Source organism: Ixodes scapularis, unplaced genomic scaffold (assembly GCF_016920785.2).
Source record: "Ixodes scapularis isolate PalLabHiFi unplaced genomic scaffold, ASM1692078v2 PGA_scaffold2__306_contigs__length_199485367, whole genome shotgun sequence".
NCBI classification, from domain to species: domain Eukaryota; kingdom Metazoa; phylum Arthropoda; class Arachnida; order Ixodida; family Ixodidae; genus Ixodes; species Ixodes scapularis.
Genome location: NW_024609857.1, coordinates 183176175 through 183203503, shown reverse-complemented (window position 1 = coordinate 183203503; position 27329 = coordinate 183176175). Strand labels below are relative to the sequence as shown.

The following is a 27329-nucleotide window of genomic DNA, read 5'->3' as shown; positions in this document are numbered from 1 at the left end:
CACCTTATTAATTGTTCAGTTTCTTTCGTTCTTTCTCGCCTCTTCGCCAGTCATTCATGGCAATATTTACTGAAATTCAAGTAACATCACCTTAATTCTTAAGAGATTCATTATAGCAGTGACACAACGAATGAAATCAATCTGTTTCAATATAGACCCAAAGATCACAATCTTACTTGTTCAGCTGCCAGCTCTTCTGAAGGAGACCCCTCCACATCTCCCTCCGGTGGCAAAGAACATCCTGGTTCGACCTGGTTTGGTAAAGGCAAAGCTATTCAATTCAATATTTTTTCACGGAACATAACATGGCTTATGCGAAGTCCCGATGCTACTGGACGATCACCACTCGGCATTAGATGGCCTACAATCGTCACTAAATAATTTACCTTGGTCCTAAAAGTAAATTCGGATGCACACAATTGTCCAGTCTGTCTACTAAGATTTGCTATACTTGTAATTGGGTATATGTGCTTCTAGTCATGGATAACACAATGCATGTAATCTGTCATCCGACTTCGCACCTAGGATCAGGGTACAAACCATGACACCGTTAGTACAAACAAGTGACCGTCAGTTTTTCTGTCCCTCTCTTAGAGTTGAAAAGCTCTCGGCCATACGACTTGAGTCATTTAAAGTGCTTGTTTGAGGCAGCAAACTCAGAAGTAAAAATCGGTGAAAATATAGTAAGGGGGCAGGCGAGCTGGTGAATATTAACCATGTTAAATTAACCTGAAACTGGGGTAGAGAAGAAACATCAAAACATGGAAGAGACAGAAATTAGACAGGACGTCTTGAGACATTGTCCTCTCTGTTTTTGTCTCTTCTACCATTCTGATGTTTCTTCTCTACCCCAGTCTGAGGTTAATCCAACATGGTTAAAAATTGGTGCCCGCCAATACCGTTTCAAGGCAAAAAACGAAAAAGCGCCAATGTCATGTTTGCACTTTTTTTTTTTTGGTGCAGAAAGAAGGTGAAAGCACAGCTACACTATAGTTTGTCTTACCCTAGAATGGGCTAACTGGAAATAAAATGTGCAAAGGGTACCTCCCACCTATGCTCGAGAGCTCCTTATTCATGACTGTAGGAACTCCTCGAGAGCTCCTACAGTCGTGCTGTGATTAAATGCAGGGAGCTCGCACTCATAGCCTTTTTTCAGAGTAAAGTTTCACCGTGGAGTATGAAAGTCAGTAAAAATCTTTATTTTTGTTACTTACATCCCGCAAATAAAAAACTATGTTTCATTCCACTTTTATGGAGACACACAAACGGTGGTCAGGCACTAGGCGAGCACTGCTACTTCAACTGTATACTAGTATTGATCACAACGTGACATTTTCAATTCGCCTGGTTGCAAAACCTAATGATTTTCTCGTTCTAAGTCGATAAAGGTATCAATATTGTTTGAGGAAACTAAAGTTTTGGAGACGTCCGTGTCGATCACATATTTAAGGATTTCTGAGCATTTCACCTGTTTTCTTATTCACTGCATTTAAAGGTATGTCGGACAAACCCGGGACGTGGATCTAAAGATACGTTGGACATCGCCACAATGGGAAAGGGTTGTATTCAGGGTGTGGAGTACTCTAAGCGGAGTGGCTGAGGAAGATCTCTTGACGCATCTTTGAGCTTTTTGGCTGCAGCAGTGAGTACAAAACCACAAAACTACGAAACATGTGCCATTGTAGAGGTGTGCATTGTGCAAAGCATGAAAAAGATTGGCGGGCCATGGAGTCTCGCCAGTTCCCGCCTGCCGATCTCTGAACATATATTTGTGTGGTGCAACGTGCCTTACTGAGACTAAGTGTGTGAGACCTTTAACATAGCTTTTACCAATATATTTATCTCCACTGACGATTTTCATCCCATCTCTGTTTCTCATTACTATATATTCCTTTCCACCACCACCCCTTATTCCCAGTACAGAGTAGCCAACCAGAACTGACGTTCAGGTTAACCTCTCCAGTTTTCCCTTCATTAACTTCTATGCCGAACCCTCTGCGATGAACCCTGAGCAGCAGTGTAGGGGGACCGCGGCCTGTTTGGGAACCTAGTTTGCAAACAGACTGCGGTCTTGCAAAAATGTGACTGTTCTTATACCTCTTAACTAAAATATAGTGTAACTGTTTCTACTTTTCTTTCCCATCTGTCCAAGCCTACAACCTGAATGTCAAAGCAAGGACCGTACACTGTCATGTGAAATAATCATAGCTTTTCCTTTTCCCATCGCGGCTACGTCCGACATACTGTAAACGACTTAATTTTTGTGAATTTTGCAAATCGCCTACAATTAGCGAAAAATAAGTCCCGCAAACAATTTCGGTAAGATATAAACACACTGGAATCTACATTGAGATTCCACTGCGTCACTAAAATTAGGACCCACAAATTATTTCAAAACTTCAGCTTTGACCTAAATCGTGAAATATTGAGCCCACGAAAAATAAATCGCTTAAAGTATCTTTAGACACCCAGTTCTGCATAAGTAGACACATCTTTAGGCTCCGTCCGGGTTCCAGATACACCCAACAAACATTTAGACTCCAACTCAACTCCCACTCGTCCCCCATGAACCAAGCACCCAAAAACAACGAAAGGCAATGTAATCTGATGGCACCGCTCGCACCAGCTGCCAATTCGTGTATACTTTCAAAGACACAGAAACTACTAAATGGCATGGCTCATTAGCGAGATTTGTCATTACTCTCATCCTTTTAGAACCCTTCGAGACAAACCACACGAAGTGGCAAAGCCCACCCAGCAGAGAGTACCACTTGACCAGCGACATAATGTCATAGGGGGTGTTGATGTCGCTAGTCGGGCAATATTTCCTGCGGGGTGGGGTTCGCCGCCTCACGTGGTTTGTCTTTTGGGTTTCTGGGTGGAAGGGGAGGGGGGCCTAGTTTTTAGATCACAATGCATCTCGTAGTTCCTGAGTGCATTGTGCAAGGGGGGAGAGAGAGGATAGATCGGGGGTATGGAGTTCGGGTAAGGCCTGGGCTCAGATTGGGTCTACGTGTTGCACTCCTACACAAAGCATGTGACATTGTGGTACACTAACTTAAGCCTGAGCCTAAAGGCCTGTTTACAATCTTCCGACCGAGTAAGACCGAAAGAGACCAGACCGATTTTTAAGCCTCTTGCGATCTCTTAGGACGAGCTCCGCTGCAGCGCATCCGGTCCTAAGAAGTCGCAAAATACTTAAAAACCGGTCTGGTCTCTCTCGGGTCGCAAAAGTGTGAACGGCGCTTAACCCGACCCCCACCTCCCCACCTTCCTCTCTGTCCCCGGTAAACCACCCACCCAGAAACCATGAGCTGCAATGTAATATCAGTGGTGTTGTCGGATTACCTGCCAGCCCACAGCTAGCACCACGTAGCCGCAAAAAATAGGACCTGTAAGGCCAGGCCTAGGACGGGGGCAGAAAAGGTGGAGCCAGGACACGGGGACAGTGATGAGATTACTGAATAAAACATTATGTTATCGGTTGCAACCTGGCTTTGCGTGACTGCATCACGAAGCCTCCACCGAGGCCAAGACACCACAATATACAAGACCAAGACCAAGACCAAGACTAAGCCCCCCCCCCCCCCCCAAAAAAAAAAAAGAAAAACACCACGCACGCGCGCGCACACGCACATACACAACCCTTTGAGACAAACCTCGCGAGGTGGCAAAGCCAACACCGTAGGGAGCAGCAACGTCCGTCCACCGCCTCGCCCCCGCCCTCCCCCTTGTGACGCCACTGGAGGGAGTACTGCGCGAGTGCGTGAATACAACTTACAGCACCAAAAAGCGCGTTATTTACCTCTTTGGTGTGTCCTGCTTCCTCGCCACTAGTGCAGTCGTCTTCCGAGACCTCGTCACATCGCGAGCTGCCGGCGACTTCAGAAGCTCCGATACCAGAGAAGGCCACAGTCGGAGGGGTCCCGGCAGCTAACGCTTGCATTTTGAAGCGCCGACTTTCAGTTTTTCTGAGCAATGGCACATCCTGTTCGAGGTGGCGTTTGTACCTTGAAGGCATGGCCTAGCGTCTTTTCCTTGCTTTTTCCCAGTCACGGAGTCAGAAGGAAATGCAGTTCCGTAAATACAAATCAGAGCGTCACATAGTGCCCTGGCACGTGCAAAACTGCACAAAGGAACGCCTGGGAATGCTGCAGATGTCCTACATATATCGTTAAGCCCTGCAAGTATCATACGAACATTGTCGATATTCCCATCAATAATACAATCGAGCACAACCGGTACAACTCCCAACTGAAAATAGAAGGTAACTCGCGCCACCTAACTACTGTGTTTTAATTTTATCTAGCTAGTAGGTTTTTACACCAGGTTAAATTTCTATTTCCATTTTTAAGATAGGTAGATAGATAGGATCTATCCAGAAATCCAAACCTCTGATTTATAGCCTTCAGCCTAGTGCTCAACGCTCACGTCTTGTGTCCGACCTGTCGAGGTCGTCAAGGTAGAGGTCAATGTTCATTAGGCCTACCAGTCCTCGTTATGAGAACAATGAATCGCGTTCGAGGAGATTGCAAAAAGGGGCGGCCTTTCGAAATTTTGGAGGCATGTGTTACAGCTTTCCACCCCCAACCTGCACGTAGGCTCGAATTATAATGCAATTAAATGCAAAGGTGCAAGCCAGCTGGTCAAGAATGACGAAATGAAGGCTCGAGTTGTGCGCAGCAAAACTACACTGTAGGAAAACCGCGAGAGCGAGGGCACAGGTTTTTGCGGAATGCTCTGTTTGAACCATTGCTCGCGGGCATTTTGGAAAGCAGCGTGCTCGCACCCGTGTCTTCTGCCTTCCTGCACACAGCTTATTGGGAAACAGTCAGAGTTTTAAGAGTAAGGAAATCAAAGGAAGTGTTGCTGAGCCGGAGGCTCGGCATGTCACCTTTGTTATTGAGAAAAAAACTTGTGAACTGGAGTATATATGTGTTCTTTCTGAACTTTGTGACAGTACCAACACGCTCTTAAAGTACCAGATTCCTTAGACCCTTGCACGTTCTGCGGATGCTCATTCCGTTAAGGGTGGTTGAGGAATATCCTCTTGTCTTGAAAGACTGGTGAGCTGCGCGCCATGATCTCGGCTACGTAGCGTATTCCGAGCCTCGATCTGACCCTTCGGACCCTGTAGTAGCACTCCTAGCTGATAAGAAATGAAAGAAAAAAGAAAGCTGATGTCGAAGTGGTAAGGGATTAAACATGAGGAAGAGACATAAAAGGGGGGCACGGACAACGAAGTAAGTTCCCAAAGAAATTGTCGTTTGTTCTCCCAGGCGAAAATTTATAACTGGGACCAGTTTTGCAGTTGGGCAGTCGGAAGTTAACCTGGGAGTCAGTGCGTCCTAAACAGGTATACTGTCGGATTTGTTGACAGCTGAACGCTACCTAATAATAATATGAAGTCATAAAACAAATACGGTACAAGGACAGACATGTGCATGCTTGCACAAACATAGATATGTACTGCAGCGTGCCTGTCCCTGTAGCGTATACGCTTTTGCTATCAATGAACAACAGGCTTGTTATAGTCATCAAACGGCACCCTTGTCGAATATTACGTCGTACCAAAGGAATAATTAACCCAATGGGTGTCATTAGCTTAGTGCGCGCACTCAAAGCTTGCGAACCTGCCACACAATACTTCGATCCTGCGCAAGCTTTTTAACGTGTACAGGAGGGTTAGCGAACGATGTTTTCGCGAATGGAGCTCGTATCCATCTGTGGTCGGACGCCGTCTGTGGTGCCCAAACGATTCGACAGTTGGGCCAGCTGCCATATCTGTTAATAGTACATTGGCCATGAAAGCCGCAATGCGTGAGCAGAACCAACACGCTCAATATTCCCAAAGATGAACGCTGCCGAAACGTCGTTCGATTATACTACCATTCATGTATCTTTGTAATGCTCCGTTATTTGAAGCACAGACAAAAGCATTTTGGTTTTTGGCCAATGATAAGGTTACACCACTGTGTGTACGTCCGGTACTGACGAAAAGGATCATGCATTTCGAACGAATGTGGTAATTTGTACTCAGTTTAATGAGTGGTGTGCTTGTTTTGCAAGCAAGTCTGTTGTCATTGAACTGCGATGTTTTTTTTTTTCTTTTTTATAAAATGTACAGTAATGAAGAAATAATCTCCTTTAGAAACAATAAGTATTCACTTGAGGAGAACGAATAAAAAGGCAACATCTAATTACGAATTTACAAAGATAACAAACTGGACGCGGTTTAGAATTTGGGGTGTGCAGACAACGTCGGTGGCAACGTTGGCACCCTTACAGCCATTGCTATCCAATCCAATCCAATCCGCAACCAAGCAGCACACGTGCGTTGTCCGCTTTGTCTTAACCTGAAGGGAAACACCGGCAATGGACAAGTTCGCACTGTTCAGGTTTCCTGATGAGTCATTATCGGTAGAGTCCGTAAAGTTAATTAAATACTATGACCCAGTCGTAAAGCATAATTCCAAAACGTGGCCGGAATTCAGCGGTCCAACCCAGAAGAATAACTGGGTGAAAGTCAACTGGCCCGACGGGGACAAGAAGACCGGGGGGGCGACGGGTACGTCCAAGTTGCTGGCCGCGCAGGTCGTGAAGTTCAGCCGTAAGCATATATTTCCACCAAACTTTGTGAAGCATGTATCGAGGCTACATAAAGTGCCATGATCAATTAACTACTGCGCGACATTGTGGACGCGAAAACGACATTGCCGGTTTCCGCAAGATATGGCATTGGTGGGCGCCGAGTTTTAGCGCTTCGGATTATGCCCCAGACGAGCACTTGCTGTCACACGAGTAGAGTTGATGAGGGCCTTTCGATTCCATGGCAAGATCATTGGAAACCCACGACCGCTTGTTCGCGCTATCAGTCGCGCTGTGTACGGGTCCGCTGCATGCGTCTGTTTTGACCATGAGTACGTGTTAGAACGAGCTTCCACGGGGTTCATTTCGTACGACCAAACTTGTGTTGCTGCAACGGAAAAAGATGAGCACAAGTGATTAACGACCGGAGCGGCAAAATCGCGACACGCGGCGCTATTGTTCCCGAGCGCGCCGATAGCAAGATCACCGGGCACGTTTCATATTTTAAAGCGAAGATGAACGGCAGAAACAGCCCATCCTAAAGCCCGTATTTCGAAAGCTATCTTATCACTCGCTTTTCGACCGAGCGATGCGGCACCGCGGTTGCGCACTTGAGCCCGTTTATTTTTTTTTCCATTTTTTTTTGCGCGAGCGTTGTGAAGCGGCGGTATTTTCTTTATTGCAGTTTCCTCCTAAACTGACAATTTGCTGCACAAAAAATTGTCAAAGGCTGTGGGCGGCACTGCCCGCGTGACAGGGTAGCAAAGGTTTAAAAGCATGTGTAGTTCCCATGAATTCCGCCAAAACGACGTGCCTGGCTATATGCCTGCCCCACACATTTTCTATAATTTTGAAGTCTGCTCCCTTTGGAGGCCATTGAAGCTCCTGTGTGCCCAGTTCTTCCAGCATCTCCTGCACTATAGCCTTGAAAGAAAAAAAAGAAAAGGTTGTTTTAATTAAAGTCGCTAATTTGATTTGGAAAGATTTTACCTAGTGGCAAATTCCAGCCTAAGCCGCTTGTGGCTTCGCGTCAAGAGCGGCCTCTGGCAAGCCATTCTACTGCGGAGCCCGACCGAACCAAGGCATTCTCTGATGATAGACGGGGACACCTACAGGTTAAGTTTTCATATCTCTTGGGCAGTAATAAAAGGATCACAGCCAACTGCAGTCACATCCCATCTGTCTTCCCCTTCCGTGGTCGTTTTTGGGTACCCATTTCGAGCCTCGTCCCTAATCCTTGCCTCTTCGAGAAAAGCATGCACAATCGAGGTACGGTTCCTAGTGAGCACCTGATCTCTGCAGCAATACTCCTTTCGTCCGACCGTCTTGCACAAAGGTCAAGATCTGAACCCTTGTCACGTCGTTAACTCAAAGCATCCTACGTCGTTTTTGGCAGGATTCGTGGGAACTACAGATGCTTTTAAACCTTTGCTACTCTGTCATGCAGGCAGTGCCGCCCACAACCTTTGCCAATCTGTCGTGCAGCAAATTGTCAGTTTAGGGGAAAACTGCAATAAAGAAAATACCGCCGCCTCACAACACCTGAGCAATAAAATAGAAAAATAAAATAAAATAAACGGGCTCACGTGCGGAATTACCTTGCTCCATTGCTCGGCCGAAAAGGGAAGGATAAGATAGCTTTCAAAATATGGGCCTTGGGATGGACTGCTTTCTGCCATTCATCCCAGCTTTGAAACATGAAACGTGCCCGGCACTCTTGCTATCGCCGCGCTTGGGAACATAGGCGTCGCGATCTTGCCACTTCGGTCATCGGTCACTTCTGCTAATCTTCTTCTGTTGGAGCTGTTTCACATAGGCAGTAGTAAACAGCTGTACATGGCTTGCTTATGACGTCATTGGACTGTGCTGGAGGTTGTTCCGACTTGTTTTTGATGAAGAGGCAAATGCAATAATGTAAAGTGATTGCTGCAGAAGCTACTCGCCCGGCAACAAGGCCCCCACAATGGTAGCTCAGGTGACGTCGATTTAAGCCATGCATACAGCAGTGTCATATAGAAATCCTGTGAACACCCACTGCTTAATTTTGAAAGTTCATAAATTACAGATTTTTAGGCAGCTTTTTTTAAATCTGCGTATAGATAAGCTTTGTCTGTGTGACTCCAGCCGGCGCATGAAAGCACTCAATCTCAAAAGCCCTGTGTCATATGCCCTGCCCTTTTTGCCTCTTTTTCCATATATCCTGATTTCGGGATGCCTTTATAGTTTTTTAGTCTGAACAGCCTTGGTCCTGAATATGCCTTGGTCCTAAATATCAAAAATTTTGCAACAAGCGAAAGCATATGGGCAAGCTGGTTAGGATAAATCAATCTAAATCCTGAGAGATTCTGGTTAGGGAGTTCATGTATAAAATGTAGGCCCTTACCATGTCGTCTAACCAACCAGCTCCCAACCAGGATCACCTACAGTTTTTAGACCTGAGCTTGAAGCTGCAGGAGGGACACGTGTGTTGGATGTATTCCCCACGATCCCAAAAAGCGCTCCTGCCATATGACTCTGCGCATTCTAAGGTGGTAAAGAGAGGAATCGCAACGCTCTGCCTAGAGTCAGTTATCAAGAAGTCGTATGCTCACCGCATGCAGGCCAGCTTCCACAACCAATTGACTAGACTATTGTCAGCGGGCTTCCCTCAAACGGTCTTGACGAGTGTGGCAGAGGCCACCCTACAGAAAGTAAAAGGGGCACACAACCAGGAAAGTGACGCAGTCGGCACTGAGCAATATGAGGCCAGAGGTTGCACTACATGTACACAAAATGGTGCACAACCTCAAGAAGGTTGCGAACGGGTACGGAGTACCTCTCGTGTTTTCAGCGCCAAAGAAACTCGGACACCTTTGCCCTCGAATTACTAAAGAAATCAAGAACGAGCGAGGATGTGGCACGAAGCACGCCAGGCCGTACATCGAATGCGTCACAGGGGTCCTGTATGAAATCCCCCTAACGTGTGGAACATCTTACGTTGGACAAACGGGAAGATGCACGAATGACCGTTTAAGAGAGCACGCGCAAAATTTAAAGACAAATGACAGGGCACATTTGCCCGCGCACTGATGGGTCTGCAAATGCGAGCCACGCTTCGGTGATACCAAGATTTTCGGTAGAAGCAGAATTCAAAGGGCACGCAAACTGCAAGAGGCATATTTTATCAAGAAGAGGGGACCCCAGTGCGTCAGTGACACGTCAATAGCATTGTATAACGCTGAGATTCGTTTTTCGATAAATACATACATGTAAACGGTTTCATGCTCTTGTATCTCGCGCATGAGTAGCCTGGGTGACGATAAGTGTATCAAATATATATATATATATATGTACTTCCATCTCCCTTTCCCAATACAGTTGTGAGTAGAGCCCGTGTTTGTATTCTATCTTGTGTACGTCTTTTTTAGCGCTTTTAACCATGGTTCAATTCTGGGGAGGGAGCAGAGAAGGAAAAAGGGGGGGGGGGGGGGTTGAAAAAGGAGGAGGGGGAAAAAACAGGTTATTCGCGGCCTTCCCTCAAGGCCTCTGGTCCCCTCCGCCCAGTTCGGGACGGAGGAATTTCATCTCCCTGTCGGAAAGGGCCAGAGAGGGCGAGGCGACGTTAGTTACCGAGCTCTTAATGGCGTATGATTCGGCGACTTCCCGCCAAATCTCTGCTGGTGTCCTCCCAATACGCGCGTACCTTTGTATCTGGGCGAACAACCGTCGCACGTCATACGGTGTACAACTATTGGGTGCATGGAGTCGTCGGGGGGTTCGCTCACCTCCCGCGAGTGTTCCCTCAGGCGGTCATTTAGGCACCTCCCGGTCTGCCCTATATACTCCCCGCCACACGAAAAAGCGATGGCATAAACCACCTCCTTCCTGCACTTAACAAACTGCTGTCCGTGCTTCTTGTTGCATTGAGTCGCGGAAGGATTCACCATTCTGCACATATGTTGAAGCTTTTGCTTGCAGCTAAACACTACCCCTACCTCGAAGCAAGGGGCGAGTCCCTTGAGGCGATGTGCGGTGTTGTGCGAGTGGCGATGAGAGTTGAAAGAGTTGTATCGTCTGTTTGCGTCCCGAATTTGTGTTTATTCTTTCCGGTTGTCTAAGTCAGTGGTTCTCAACCATCGATGTTTCACGGACCCCTTGTGAATCGGCGGAGCTGATGGAGGATCCCCTTTTGTGGTGAGAGGAGGGGAAATGTATAAGTTAAATATAATAATGATTTAATATATAGAAATAACTAAGTGCTAGTATGAAGTAGCCCTCTCTTATTGACATAGACATGAGAAAACTCGCCAAAAACGGAAACATTTCTTCTCGACCTGAAAAAAGACAACTTTTATTGCCGTGCTTGACAGATGAGTTAGGGCTTCGCGGACCCCTAGAATGCCTTCGCGGACCCCCATTTGAGATCCACTGGTCTAAGTATTTACCAACACGCTCGTTTTTAATGTTAGCATATCTTTCTTCCGTTATTTGAATAGTATAGTTGAGTCAGCCGGCAGTACTACCCTCAACTACAATGTGAATTGCGGCAAAAGAGCATGTTTAATTTATTATTTTAGACTTCCACCCATGGTCGGTAAAGGCCTACACCAGTACAAACTTTGCATAGTAAAAAAAGGGTACAGCAACCAAATTTAATTTTCGCCGTAGAGACCAACCAATCTGACAGTTTTCCTTATCTATATATATTTTTTTATTTGCACGCAGGTAACATCACAATTGGACCCTGTTAGTCTTTTTATCTAGCATAGTATTACACAATAACTGGCATGCCAAAATCTGTGCATCTGCGCTTGAAATTTCCAAAATGACGCGATTTTAAACAGTTTGCACGCCAGCCGGATGCCAGGTACTGCCCACTCGGTGGAGCAGACGACATGCGGGGTGAGAGGGAGAGGGCATTTTTTCTCTCTATTACCCTCTCTGCTATGACCCTAATGGAACGGTCTATAGGAGGTGACGTTTTTTATGTGTCATCCCAAGTGCATCAAACAAATATGTATGGGCACCATTGAAGCAGTGCTAACATGTTCACTTCATATAGTGTGCTTTTGTTTTGTAGGGCTTCCAGGCATTGTGGATAAAATGCTAACTGGTGTGGCGGCTGGTGCAACAGCTGCCAACAATGGACCAGCTGAGACTGTAAGTCTAGATTGACTTTACTACTGTGGTGTTTAGCTCTATTATAAAGAAATTCCAGATTTAGCTTCTTTTTAGTTTTAGTAGTACCTCATTAAGCATCCAGTAGAACCTGTAAGCATCCAGTCATGCATGCTTTTATCTAAAGTGGCCGTGTGCGCACAGCGGGGAAGAGCATGAAGTGCGGTGGCGTGATCAAACCAAGCAAGAACGGCCTCATGCACACTATTATCTGCCGCATTATTCCTTGGCAAGAGATACTAACAGCATGATCGTAAAATGCGCAGTCCGTCAAGCTGGGCCTGTTGAATTTGCCCAACTTTTTATTGGAGGTGTTCTTGTTTTTTTTTTCTTTAGGAATTCATTGATGTTGACGTATATGTCATGATCTGGAGACTTCTGTTCAAACAGGAAAATCGTGCAAGTGGTTAGACCCAGACTTGTACGTAATCCGTTACAAGTAACGAAATTACTTGTAATCCCTTACATTTATCAGTAATTTTGTAACGGAATAATTACATATTTTCTAGAGTAATTTTAAAGTAATTCCCTTACATTTTTGACGTAACGGATTCCTTGTAATCCGTTACATTTTTTGACAGAACCAACCCCCCCCCCCCCCCCGCCCCCATTCTAAATAAAGTTTTTTTTTTTTTTTTTCATTTCTGTAAAGTCGAGCGGAGTGACACTGTCACGCGAATCTGCCAGCGCAAAGGGAGTCTTGGCACTCTTCAGTTCCGCAAGGCCTTTTTTTGCAACACCAAGCCCCTGAATCTACAAATTTTCTAGACCCTAACATGTCAATGTTAGGGTCAATGTCAAAAGACCCAAATGAAAAATTCACGAAAAAAAAAGGGGGGGGGCAAGTTATATCCGCTTTTTTTGCTCCCTTTGTTTTTTCTTTGCGATCGAAGATGGGGTGAGGAGGACACCAAGTGATTGTGCGCCTCTTCGAGAAGCTCGAGGCGGTAAGTGCACTGAAAAGAATTAACAATGTCCTTCTCGGATATAGTGACTACGACCATTTTCATAATGTCACAACGGGAGACAACTTTCCGTCTACCCAGAGGCTCTGCGTCTACCCTACCCTTTTTGTGAGTCAGCTTTTTGCGAGCATTTAGAAAATGGTAATATTCTTTCTTTCTTCTTCCTGTTTTGCCCCAGCAGGGCGCAGCTTATCTCAAGCAGATATTTTTACAAATAAAACATAATGGTGGCTGACGTAGACTTGATATTCTGGGCTTGAGGAGAGAGTGACACTTTTGAGTAGGGTCATAGCGCGGCTTACTTAGTACTCTACACTTTGCTGCCCGTGGCATCAGCGGACGTCTATCTGGAGAACACCGGAGTAAACTGCAGTCGGTTCGTGCTCCGTGCGTTTTTGAACAGCACGAAGAATGGTACACACGGCAAACGTGCGTTTACATTTCCCTGTTTTAACCGACGTTCTAATTAATTATTGTTATAAGTGTCCTTCTTTTTCTTTTATTACTTATATTTATATACTGGAAACGTTTTTTTTTATTTTTTTATTCACCAATGTCTCAAGTGAGGCTCGAACTGTTCAGAACCAATGGAAGAATAATATCGAGCCAAACCTTATTTATTATTTAATTATCACCTTACTGTTACAACTATGTTTTGCTATTGATGACTTCTAGAGCTTTGCGATCTAGATAATAGAGAATTTTAGTAGATCGGTCCAATGACTCCGATAACGATATCCGATACTTCGCCGCCGTCTTTGCGTATGCATCATATCGTTATCGGGTACCGTTATCGCGGGTACGGAGGTATCGGAAGGATCAACAAACTCTTTCGAATAGCAGGCAACGGCTGCAACGACGAAGCTTTGCTCTACATTCGAGGTAAATAGTACTTCCATTGCTTCGCTGAAAAAACTCAATGCAGAGCATGAAGCATTCGTGAGGAACAATATGGCACTCCCATCCAGTGCCTCAGCTAAAATGGTGTTCAGCGTAGCAGTCGACATATTGAGTAAGAAATAATGCAAAATGTCTGACGAGACATTCGAGAGCCAGTTGTTGTTCAAAATACTCAAGGTCATTAAATGGAACAGGTGGCAACAATAAGAACTTGAATAGACCTCTTCCCTTTGTTTCTTACTTGAGGACAATAATGTTAAAAGTAACGCCACGAAAGTAACGGATTACTTTTTGGGGTAACGGCCAGTTACTTTCATGGGAGGGTAATTGTAATAGTAATAAATTACAATTGAGCCTTGAGTAATTGTAAATGTAATTCCTTACTATTTTTCAGTAACGTGTACAAGTCTGGTTAGACCCATAGCCAGTGACAACACAAGTAGCACAGGGCGTCTTTTTTCATTGTCCTGCCTCCAGCATGCGCTCATTGTCTTACGTTTAAATTTGGCTGCTAGTACACACAGGAAGAGTGATGCATCGTGGAAGGCAGGAAGCGTGCACAGGAGGTGGGACAATTGAATCCTGTTCTTCTGATCTTGTGCCCGACTATAGTTTAGTGCAGAGGTCTCTGAACGTGGGATTTTGGCCAGCAGCCCACTTGTCTTAGAGGTTTTTTAAGATTCAAATTCAAAACTTCTTTTAAATTTGTTTCTGGTTTCGGAGCTATTCCTTTTTTTCTCATTCTTTTGTAACGGTAACGGTTTCTTAATAAAGACACCTTTCCATGAAATAGGATGCTGCTGCAAGGCAAATTTGGTGTGAATATGATTGAACTAAAGCAGTTTAAAGAAAGCTTCAAGCGACGCCAGAGGCTTTCAAATAGCACACTCGGGTGTGTTGCTTGTTCTCTTAGTTCGGGAGTAAACACACTGAATTGCTTTTTTTATTCACCTCATAAATTTGATTTATAGTATGGAATGATTTAAGTCTAAAACCTGTCATCTGTCTTTTCTCTCCGTCACAGTTGAAGTTTGGCAACACACTTCTGCCTGCCATAAGAATGGTAAGGTTACAAAACGCTGGGCCATCAATCTTCACACAAGAACTGGCAGAAATGGTTTTCGGCCAGACGACCCTGGGTACCCAAAGCCTGAGGGGCTCGACCTTTGGAGAAGGAAAAGAGCCCCTGCACAAAGAAACTGTGGATGACATTGTCGGTGAGGATGTCTGTACTTGGCCTTGTTAACTTATCTGCGTGTGACGACCATTTGAAGTATGATTCGACTCTGAAGCTCTTAACGTAGTCCAAACTCTGCAGACCAAGCTATATCAGTTTATGTGATTACTGTGCCATTTGCCCCAAAATATTAACTCTGGTACATCATGCTACATTTTATCAACATTTGGAAATTTTGAGCCAGAACTGCACAGAAGCTTATTTTGCTTTAAAGATACCACAAGCTCAGAAGCCTTACACTGCTGCGTTGTTACGGTGGGTTTGTGTAAATTTAAAAAAAGCTTTCAATTAGTGCTTCAAATAATATGCTATCCAAATTATCTTTCTGTGGAAACTGGCATACTCTTTGCAGTTTCGCACAAAAATTGGTTGGCAGTACAGAGAAGAGGGGCAGGAGGAACTCCCTTCTTCCCGAGAATCTTTTTTGTGTGTCACAGAATTCGCTATTCTCCCCCTACAAGATTATAGAAGATTAACCCGTCACTCAAAATTCGTACAAAGCAGCCGCTTTGGTGACTGGAACGACTAGGCCATCCTCTCGACATCAGCCTCGCCGTAGCTTTTCTCGTCCCGAGACGACCTACGTCACGATTGCGTTGGATGTCACGTCGTCTCCGCTGGGCCTTCTCCGAGCGCTTGCCAGTGTGGGCCGTTTAAAACGAAAAATACAGCCACCCGGATCAAAATACAAACGTTCGATTGTCATTTACGGATATTGTGGATCATATTGAACCTATTTTTGAACACGACGGGAATATTTCAAATTTCGTTGAAGTATCCCTTTAAAAACTGAATTAATTGTGAGCTTGCGTTCTGGCGGGAGCTTCGAGCATGCAAGCACGTGCAGCAGGTGTGTAACGGCAAGTTTGGAAAGCTTGCAACTGCACATGCTTACTTGCACCACCAAAGAAATGGTAGTGGTGCCCAGCCTTGCAATAGGGTTATGTTTTGCTTTTATGTGAAATCGCTCATTTATTCCCTATTTTCGTATAGGCCTCGAGCTGTCCCAAGTGTACTGTCACAAAATAACTTATACCTTCGCCAACTTCAGCAGTGAAAGGGAGGTTTGAGAACAACCTTAGAGAGTTCTGGATTTTTAAGACAACAGTCATCATGAATCTCTGTGTAACTATTTCATTAGAAAGCACAGTTATGTGAAAATATTTTGTAACTATCAAGGTTTGTAGTTTTTTTAACTTCTGAACTTGAATAAAGCATACAATTATTTACTATGCTTATTATAGTCTCGCACAATTTCAGCGGACTAAATTTGCCATCAAATTCATACTTCGAATAAATTTTCAGATAGTCACTCTACATCATTCAAACCAATTGTGTATAAGACTGCTGCTACAACAATACCTAGAAAAAGGCTTTTCTTATGACATCCTTGCTCCCGTGTCTGAAGATTTTAAGCACATAGGCCAGTTGAGGGTTGAAAGCTGTCTTCCTTAATGCTAATAGCAGATGCAGAGAGGTGGGAAAGGAGCATTGTCTTTGATCTGATATGAATCTTATAATTGGACTGGAACGAATGAGAGTAAAGTTTATACTTAGCTTTGTCTTAGATCTGCAAATAACTATTTTGCTGATCTAAGACAGACTTTTAGCTGCTCCATAAGGTGGTACAAAATGACGAATAAATCACATCACTGCTTTCTAAAAACATTAGTGTTGTTAGGACTAGGTTCAAAATGAAAATGTGACAGCAATGCTGCAAATTATGTACTCCCAATCCCTCCTTTGGGCTAATGTTCTAAAATAACGAGAAAACCAATGGCCATTTTCTTAATGATTACCACTTATACAATATCAAAACCCCTTAACCAGCTTGCTTGATCTGACCAGCTTGCTTGATCTGGTGTCTCAGCTGCGGCTAGTTGTCTATAGCGTTCTACTTCACGCATACACTAGATGTGTGTTGTGTTTCTTTAACACAGTCCCAGCTGGGATGTTGATTCTAGTAAGGTACGTGGCCGGCCCTGGAACACTGTTATTTACTGTAGAATAGAGACTAATGATTGATCAGATTCTTTCAGAAACTTAAGAAGCCTCATGTAATTATTTGACTTGTTTCTTTTTCAGTCTACGTCATGAACAAATTTCCTGGAGAGTGTGAAGGGAATGTCAGGAGGTACTTAAGACGGAAGTGCAACAATGCGGCCTCCTCACTGAAGAAGAAGCCTACCTATTTCTGAATCGTATCACTGAGAAATAAAAAAAATTGACAATTGTAACTGAGCTCTGGGTTATTTTGCAATCCTGCTTTGCATGATGAGACACTTGGCACAGACCTCTTTCGTTGAGCTGTCCCAACTGGGCACCTTGACTTTCTCAAGTGTGTTAGTTGAGCAAACCATGTAACATTTCTACTCACGGTATGTGTGCAGCCGAACACCACTACAACCAGGAAGGCTTGGAGCAGTAGTTCACACATATTAATATCGTATTATCTAGATGCATGTAAAATAGATTTGGTTAGTATTTTTAGTACATACTTCCAAGTCACTTTTAGTATATTTGAAGGTAATGTTTGACCTACTTAAAATGCTATTCTACCATACAATCTAGTAATTCTTGATGCATTTCAGATATATTTTTAGAATATTTTTACTTCATTTTTAGCATATTTAGCATTACATTTCTGACAACTTTTAAATTCTTTAGCTGTAAGTTGTAAATGAGTTTTTGGTCAGTTTTGAATACACCGATGGTATTTTGACATTGAAAGAATTATATTTTTGCTGTATTTGAAACACTTTCTGAATGATATTTATGATTAACTTTAAATACATTACGCGCTTATTTCGAGTGCGGCCAAAATAATACAGAATGAATACAAAATGAATACTCGTATTCAATACATTTCAACTTCATTTGAAGTACGGCCTCTTTTTGCTAAGGGTGTACTATTATAATTATTGTTCACTGAGACGCGCGTTTTATTAGATCATTGCAGCTAGCAGTTCAAGAGGTTCCAACCGCTGCTGCAAGGTGTGGACAATACGGCAGCTAATTTTTAATGTCTGAATGATTTCCGTTGTCACGCATAACGTGCAGCTCAGTGATTGAGAGTTGCAGCTTTCTGCCGCCGCAAGTTATGAACAACACGCCAACTAATTTTTGATGCGGGAACAATTTAAATTAAATATCTAGCGCCCATAAAATGTGATTAGGTTGTGGGCCCGAGTTCCTTTCAGGAAATAACGCCAGCTGCGCATCCCAGCGGTTAGCAGGTGCTTAAACACTGTTAGAAATTTGAAGCAAGTGCACACAAGATACAGTACAAGGTAAAGCATGTTCCTACCATTTTTTCTCACGAAATGATTAGTGGGCCATTTCCACCTTTCATGTAGAAGGCAATCTCCGATTTTCAGAGCAATAAAGTCCATATGAAGAACTTCAGATCCTGGAAAAGCAAATCAGAAAATATGAAATGTGATTAGGTTATTACCAGAGTGCGATGACAGAATAAATTTCCCAATTTCTGCAAACTATGACTTACACATAAGCGCGTTGCAAGAGCCTCACCTTAACTCTCGCGGGAACCAGACAGCAAAATCAATTTCAGACTTATGCTATGAATAAACAAGGGAAGTTCGAAAATGCCTTCGAAGACAAAATTGCTGCAATCAATGAGTCTCTTCAAGCATCCTGTCACGAGTTACTTCCAGAAGTTACGGCCAACTGTGTCTCTCAGAGATAATTACACACCGTGTTAGTACCCAAGTAGCACAACTCGCCGGTTTGGGACTGGGGCGGTACCGGTCTGCCGGTAAGATCCTACTGGGGCGACGCTGGAAATGCACCGCGGGGCGACAACGGGCCAGTGAGATTGCCAGTCACCGGCCAGTGACTGGAACTGACTGGGACGCCCGGCACATGGCTTCCCAGCGAGTTCCCGGCATGCTGGCAGCACAAATCCCCAGCGTAGTACCAGTAACGTAGTAAGATACCAGCAAGACCCCAGGCTAGCGGCCTCAAGCCATACAGTTCCCGGGCTGCTGCCAGCACAAATCCCCGGTGCACTACCACCAGTACCGCAAGATACCAGCAAGACCCCAGGCTAGCGGGCTAAAATCGTACAGTTCCCGGTCTTGTCTTACAGCCTAACATGTGGTTTTGTGTGCAATTTACACCTGAATAGAAATGATGTAGTTCATAAGAAGGGTAATTTTAACAACAAATGAGTGTAAACAATTATGTCGCACTGTACATGAAAGTAAATTTCTGGCATAGGTATACACCTTTTGGTAAAGCGGCTGCCACAGCCATCTGTCGCTCATACACAGGGTAGCGAATAAAACATACAAAATTGTTACCGTAAATGTTTATTGTCAGCTCAAGTGAAGCTACAGCTTGGATGGTAATCATGGGCTTGTCGCTAGAGGAGTGCGCTGGATGAAAGAGGTTGCATGTCACGGGCCTAGGAAATGTTCTTCAAACTTTTCATGCAGCTTGTGATGGAAGTCGACCATGCACCCAGGAAGGGGAGTTTTTCATTAGAGCACCTGCAAAGAGAATCAACAGCACAGTAAAATGACAGGGTAAATCAATTCCAGCTGCACATGATAATCCAGAAATTCCAAACTGGGGCGAGGGCTTAAAAGGTTAAAATAGCGCAAAGGACGACGGACAGTGTAAAAGACACGGACAGAGCGCTGACTCGAAACCAAATTTTCATTGAACTCAACGGTGCAATATATACACACTATTGAGAACAAAAAGGAAAATCGGCCTGAAAAACACCTAAAACAAAAGCACAAAACTAAGTATCACCTCTAAAAAGATAAACCAAGCTAATCAAGTGGCCAGAAAACCAGGGGCATGAGATAAGAAGCCCATGTACAAGAAAAACTTTTTGTAACTAATGCTTTAATTGTCTTCATTTCATTTTCAATCTGGAAACTATATCAAAACAAAAATACTTTGATTGCCCTAAGGCACTCCTGTTACAACACACTGGATGACCAAGCGGCAAAAATGGCCCAGTTATCTCATAATCGAGGTCAGCTATTTGCATTAAGAAGGCCCACTTCTGAGAAAGGCTCGTGGAAATCATCTACTTTAATTCAAAAGGGCGTGTCGAGAGAGGGCAAACTTGGCGGAGTAGTTGGCATGTAGTTTAACATTGCCGTTCGTCCCGATAGGTGCGAGAGATCCAGTATTTTTAGGTAAATATAGCGATTCATTAGTCTTACTGAGACAATGACAGATCATATCCTTGTTATATTCGCCACTCCAGCAAAACGGACAGCACCAAGCGGGAAAACCGGGAACCAGCCAGAACAGGTCACCCTGCGCCTGTCCACGTCTCTGGCGGCTTTCGCGGACACGTGTTGTCGCGCGGTGGCGAACAATGTAATTTCACGAAGGTACGAATACTTCTCAAGTTTGCCTGAGTGTTCATCAGTGTGATGAAGCCTCAGCAAATTGTTTTCTTCTATCACGTGTTTGAAAGCATGTTTACTCCACAACACACAGTCGCGTGCTTTCAATTTCTTGGATGGGGAGGAATCACGGAAAAACGTTTTGATTTCTTCTCCGTCTCGAATGACATTCAAAGTGACGACTACTTGGTAACTGATAAGTGGTATGTAGAACAGTTAACTGAGGACGACAGACGACGTGTTTCACTGGAGGGAAGGCCAATGCTGCAGTCAAGTGAAAGGGAAGGTTCAATAGCTGCTTTTCTTGAATTTGGTTGTGTTTGATTAGCGTCAACATTGAGGCACCCACGCTGGTCGGTGCATTGGCTATTCATCTTGGCTGCTTTTCGCCGAAAAAGCCTCTGGACCACACCGAAAAAGTTGGGCTGATTTCGCATCTACTTGATTCTGGAAAACCTGGTCGCTGCATAAGATTAATGAGGGATATTGTCTGCTTTCAAAAGGTGGAGGACGCGTCTCGCAAAGTTAGGAGCTGTCACGACATTATGATCTATTGCGCCTCCAATATTTATAACATACCCTCGTTGAAGCCAGCAGCAATATTCGACTACATTGCTCAGGTTGTCCGGCCACAAAGGATACCCTATTTCTCCATTCAGGATTTGAAGTCAAGTTTGATGCAGAGGGGACCCTTACAAAAAATTTATATCTGGCCAGATCTGAAGATTTCAGATATGGCCATATAAAAAATTGGACACATATAACCTGATATGGTATATCTGCCAGATATAGCTTCATAATGCCAGATATAGCGTGATACCCCTGCCCAGGTGTGGAAATCCCAGATCTGGCTAAGTAAGGAAATTCCAGATCTGGCCAGGCATTTCAAAAGGACACAAGCCTGGAATCAGCACTTTATATCTTTTTATTGTCTACAATTCTCCAAAGTGCCGCGGCCCGCACTCAAGGAGTTATGGAAACGGTGATCCTTCGGCTCCTTAGTGATCGTTAGTTTTGACCAATTCCATGGTTACACAGTTTTGAGTGTAATTCGTAGTCACCCTGAACACACGTCCCTAGGGCTCAAGTACCTGTCATATCACTTTTAAATTTTCTCGTCAATGGCAGCGTTTATGATACTGTGCATTCTGTGCAACCTTCAACCGGGCCGAGCCGCCGAAATCTCTTACCATATTATCATTCTCGCGATTGTTGTTTTAGCAGGAATTACTTAAAAGCCGAGAAATTACAACGACCGAAACCGGGATTTAGCTCGGACTCAGCGGAGCTGTTTATGACATTTTTAGCGTTTCTAACTTAATATAAGCGTCTTTGAAGCTGTACGAGAATGATAATAATATAAGAGATATGTCTGCCGCTCATCCAGGTTGAAGGTTGAACGGAAGGCACAGTAATGACATTGGTGGGACATTTTAAAAAGTTCCATGGCACGTACTTGGCTTCTGTACGGCACGTGTTCAGGGTGGCTCGGAATTACACTTAAATATAGCCATAGAAGTGCTCGAAATTTTCAATTACGAGGCGGCTGAATAAACACCGTCCCCATGATTCCTCGAGTACGGGCCGAAGCGCTTGGGGGATTTAGCAAATTGTCTATTCGGGCGTAATATTAACACTTTGAAATAATTAAGCTACATTGAAATCCTCTTGAAAACTAGCACAAATAATCTCAAACTTAAGCTTGTCAAAGCTGAAGTTTGGGATTATTAGTGCTAATATTTAGCTCGCGAACAATGAGTCATTCAGAGTTTGCTAACAAAGAAATTGTTTTTTACTTTTTTAACTTTTTAATATATTGAAAACTGGCCGCCAGATAAGTCTGTATATACGCCATATCAGGCTGTATATATGCCAGATAAGTCTGTATATACGCCAGATCAGTCTGTATATACGCCATATCAGGCTGTATTGCCGCTCGCAGGGGTCACGGACTTCTAGAACTTTCTCGTTTATTCTTGTTCCGGACATAACTTCTATCGTTTATCCCCGCTTATGTTGTTCTAGAAAGTGCGTGTTCATTCCCGCCCCGAGCGCGCTACGCTCGAACCTTCTCCGCCGAATCTTCGAGATAGTGACTCACTCTAGATAAGACGCCGCTCGCGACCTTGTCGAGTCAGTCTCGCCCCAGCGCTCGATCCTGCGGTTTCGCCGACTTCGACGCCTGCGACGCTCTGTTATTATCTTTTGTACTCTTTTATTTTTGGCACAAGTTCGCCACATTAAACGTTTATTTCTTTCTGTTTATCTATTGTTTTTAGTCACCACCCGTGACATATTGGTGGAGGTGCGGGGTATTCCATCCTATGCCCGTCAATCGTACCCCTCCAAAGACATCCCGGCCAAGCGACGTGCTCAGCCCCGGAAGGCTACCCTTCGCCGAAGACGCGGAAGCCCGAAGAAGCCGCCGTACCAGAGGTCAGTCCCCTGAATTTGGTCTGCTGCCGGACAAGCCCAGGCCAAAGAAGACGACGATGGCCAACCAGTCGCAGACCCCGGCCGCTCCTGCCTTCATCTACCTGCCCGTCGCACCCCGGACCCCGACGCCTTTCCACGGGGACGCCCACGAAGACGTCGAGGACTGGCTACAACAATACGAGCGAGTGGCCCAGCACAACCAATGGACGGACGAACAGCGCCTGCAGAATCTTTACTTCGCGCTCGAAGGAACGGCCCGGCACTGGTTCGAAAATCGCGAAACTTCCCTGACCTCGTGGACCGCCTGCAAGGATGCGCTGACACGGACATTCACCAACCAGTATCGACGGGAGAGGGCCGAGGACCTTCTTCGAATGAGGACCCAGGGCGCAAACGAGACGATCACCAGTTTTGTTGAGGATGTTCTGCGCCTGGTCGCTCGCGCCGACCCTCAAGCCACCGACGAAAAGAAGCTGCAGATCCTGATGCGAGGCGTAAAGGATGACATTTTCGGTGGTCTTGTCCGCAACCCTCCAGCCACCGTCGAAGATTTCGTCAGGGAAGCTACGAGCATGGAACGTGCCCTCCTCGCAAGAGCCAGCCATTACCATCGGCACTCGAGCATCGCTGCTTCTTCTGCATTGGGCCATGACATCAGCCCTAGCCTCCCCGGCATACGCGACATCATCCGTGAAGTCGTCCGGGAAGAGCTCCGAAAGATGCTCCCCGCTGCAGATAGCCCGTCTTCTCTAAGACTCGCCGAGGTTGTCCGAGAGGAGCTTCACCGAGCCGTCCAGCCTGAAATTTCCACCAACACGACGACGCCAGAGGAACCAACGCTGAGCTACGCCGCCATGGCCCGACGACCGCCGCAAGCTAACCGCCAGACAACGGCACCACCCCGACGAGACCCTCCGATGCCACAGTATCCTCGACGTCAGGAAGGACAGGCCCAGTACATCCGTCCGGAGCAACCCTCGACGAGGAAGACCGACGTGTGGCGGACGGCCGACAGGCGACCGCTGTGCTACCACTGCGGTGAGGCCGACCACGTCTATCGAAGGTGCCCCTATCGTCAAATGGGCCTACGAGGGTTTGCGCCAAACGACCCTCGCCCAAGGTACGGTGAACGCCCTCGTGACATTGAGGAATACCTCCGACGACCCCTGTCCCCGGTGCCGACTCGACCCCGAGGTTCCCGTTCGCCTTCGCCACGACGTGCGCTCTCGCCCTTCCGCCGCTCTCGTCGGGACAGCCTATCCCCCCTATCTCGTCGGGAAAACTAAGTGCGGCAACGCCTGGAGGTGGCGTTGCCGAAGACGACCAGAGTAAAGAGCCTCCAAAAACGCCGGAGCGCTCCCACTCCCCCGACGCCACGCATCGCAACGAAGCCACTGCATCGGTGTCCAACAACCTAAGTGTTGTTATCGACGGCTACGACACATCGGCACTCGTGGACACCGGAGCAGACTACTCAGTCATGAGTGGGAAGCTCTCTCGCCGCCTGCGAAAAGTTACGACGCCCTGGGGAGGACGACAAATTCGAACCGCCGGAGGACACCTTATCACGCCTGTCGGAAGTTGCACTGCTCGCGTCGAAATTCACGGCGAAACGTGCCCTGTGAAATTCGTCGTTCTACAAGACTGTTCCAGAGATGTCATTCTCGGCATGGACTTTCTGTGCGAATACGGCGCTGTCATCGACCTGGGTGAGAACAGATTGACGCTGAGGAAGCCTGTTCCGCCTTCAGAGAAACTCCAAAGAGCGTCACCCGCCGTCCGAGTCGCCGCCGACCACGTGAGCCTGCCTCCGCGATCAAGTGTTGTCGTACCCGTCGTGGCCGATACAGCTTCCTGCGGCGAAGTTCTTCTCGAGGGAAGCCTCCAATTGCTCCTGGGAAGAGGAATAGGCGTCGCAAGGGGTGTAGCTGAACTTCAGGATGGGCGGACTGTGGCCCTCGTGACCAACTTCCGAAACGAAACGCAACACCTCACGAAAGGTGCAGCCGTGGGCCACGTCGAGGAACTCCGAAACCCCGCCGAAATCACCGCGATTACTGACGAATCCTCGCCGCCTCAGCCAGACAGTGCGTTGCCAGCGCAGCTCGACATTGACTCAAAGCTTCCGGGCCTGAAACGACGGCAGCTGCTTAACCTCGTCGCCGAATACCGCGACTGTTTTGCGACGTCGTCGAAGGTACGCCAAACCGCCGTTGCGAAGCACCGCATCGTTACCGAGGATGACGCACGCCCTGTGCATCGATCGCCGTACCGAGTCTCCGTTAAAGAAAGGGAGGTAATCCAGGAGCAAGTTCAAGAGATGCTGAGAGACGACATAATCCAACCTTCAAATAGTCCGTGGGCCTCGCCAGTCGTGCTGGTTAAGAAAAAGGACGGAACGCTGAGGTTCTGCGTGGACTACCGGCAGCTGAACGCGGTGACGAAGAAAGATGTCTACCCACTCCCCCGCATCGACGACACCCTTGACCGGCTGCGCCACTCTCGATATTTCTCATCGATGGACCTGAAGAGCGGTTACTGGCAGATCGAAGTCGACGAACGGGACCGAGAAAAGACAGCTTTCGTCACGCCGGATGGACTGTACGAGTTCAAAGTGATGCCCTTCGGACTGTGCACGGCGCCAGCAACTTTCCAGCGTGTCATGGACACAGTGCTGGCAGGGCTGAAGTGGCAGAGCTGTCTCGTCTACCTCGACGACGTCGTCGTGTTTTCCTGCGACTTCGACGAGCACTTGCGACGACTCCAAGCAGTTCTCCAAGCCATACGGAACGCCGGACTCACCCTGAAGCCGTCAAAGTGTCGGTTCGCCTATGACGAACTGAAGTTCCTCGGCCACGTGGTTAGTAACGAAGGCGTCCGCCCAGACCCCGAGAAGACTCGCGCCGTCGCGGCATTCCCAGCGCCGAAAGACAAGAAGGCCGTGCGAAGGTTTCTCGGACTTTGTGCCTACTATCGACGCTTCGTTCGGGATTTCGCAAGGATTTCCGCACCGCTCACAAACCTCACGAAGGACGCCCAGAAGTTCGAATGGGCCGAGGAGCAGCAGCAGGCATTCGACGAGCTGAAGCGAAGACTCCAGACTCCTCCTGTCCTAGGACACTTTGATCAGGATGCGGAAACCGAGATTCACACGGACGCTAGTAATGCAGGACTTGGAGCGGTACTGGTTCAAGTGCAAGAAGGAACCGAGCGAGTCATCGCCTACGCAAGTCGGACGCTGTCCAAATCGGAGAGAAATTACTCCACGACTGAAAAGGAGTGTCTTGCGGTCGTCTGGGCAATCACGAAGTTCCGCCCATACTTGTGCGGGAGCCCGTTCCGCGTAATCACAGACCACCACTCGCTCTGCTGGCTTGCGAACCTCAAGGACCCTTCAGGACGCCTCGCTCGATGGAGTCTCCGACTACAGGAGTTCAACATGACTGTAGTCTACAAGTCAGGCCGCAAGCACAGCGACGCCGACTGCTTGTCCAGGGCCCCTGTCGAAACACCTTCCGGCAGCAGCGACGACAATGACGACGAGTGCTTCCTAGGAGCAGTGACCAACGACGACCTGGCACGACGTCAACGAAACGATCCTGAGCTGCGCGCATTAATTCAGCACCTGGAAGGGCGCGGGAGTACCGTGCCCCGTGTTTTCTCACGAACCCTGCCGACCTTCGCCATTCGACAAGGTGTACTCTGCAAAGAGAACTTTGGGGACAGTAACTCGCCGTGGCTGCTGGTAATCCCGAGTGACCTTCGAGAGGAGATCTTCCAAGCCTGCCACGACGACCCGACGTCCGGACACCTCGGTTACAGCCGGACATTGGCCCGTATCCGTGAAAAGTATTACTGGCCCAAGCTCCCCAAGACCGTCCACCTATACACACGATCATGCCACGAGTGCCAGCGACGCAAGAAACCTCCGACGAGGCCGGCCGGACTCCTGCAGCCCATTTCTCCTCCAACTGCACCCTTCCAGCAGATCGGAATGGATCTACTTGGTCCTTTTCCGCCTTCGACGTCGGGGAACCGCTGGATCATCGTCGCCACAGATTATCTCACGCGGTACGCCGAAACGAAAGCCCTTCCTTCGGGGACTGCTGTGGAAGTTGCTAAGTTTTTCATTGAGTCCATCGTCCTCCGGCACGGCGCGCCAGAAGTTCTGATTACAGATCGCGGATCATCGTTCATGGCACAGCTGACCCAAGAAATCCTCCGACTCAGTCACACCAGCCACCGTCGTACAACTGCGTACCACCCGCAGACCAACGGGCTGACGGAGCGACTCAACAAGACAATCGCCGATATGATCTCTATGTACGTCGACGTAGAGCACAAGACGTGGGACGAGGTGCTGCCCTACGTCACGTTCGCCTACAATACGGCGGTTCAAGAGACCACTGGATTCACACCCTTCCAGCTGGTACATGGTCGGAAAGTAACGACCATGCTAGACGCGATGCTACCTCATGAGCCAACTGACACTGAGAGCGACGACGCCCAGGTGGTTGCTCAACGGGCCGAAGAAGTCCGCCAGCTCGCCCGACTCCTGATTCAAGACCAGCAGCGCGTCGACGCGGGCCGCTACAACCTTCGTCGCAGGGACGTCCACTTCCAGCCCGGAGACAGGGTGTGGGTATGGACGCCCAT

General features: G+C 46.7%; 1 protein-coding gene across 1 annotated transcript; it reads left to right on the top strand.

The window, feature by feature from the left end:
- Positions 1 to 6595: 6595 nt before the first annotated feature.
- LOC115332468 lies at positions 6596 to 17045 on the top strand. Its single transcript, XM_029994844.2, has 4 exons — positions 6596 to 6610; positions 11648 to 11727; positions 14635 to 14827; positions 16933 to 17045. The coding sequence occupies exons 2-4, from the start codon at positions 11671 to 11673 to the stop codon at positions 17043 to 17045; spliced, it is 363 nt and encodes a 120-aa protein (XP_029850704.2). The 5' UTR covers positions 6596 to 6610; positions 11648 to 11670.
- The last annotated feature ends 10284 nt before the right edge of the window (positions 17046 to 27329 follow it).

Bases quoted from the DNA above. Each gene is read 5' to 3' on its own strand.
- LOC115332468 (XM_029994844.2), top strand. From the start codon at position 11,671: ATGCTAACTGGTGTGGCGGCTGGTGCAACAGCTGCCAACAATGGACCA. The intron at 11,728-14,634 runs GTAAGTCTAGAT...TCTCCGTCACAG, and splicing joins ACAATGGACCAGCTGAGACT to TTGAAGTTTGGCAACACACT. The intron at 14,828-16,932 runs GTGAGGATGTCT...TTTCTTTTTCAG, and splicing joins AACTGTGGATGACATTGTCG to TCTACGTCATGAACAAATTT.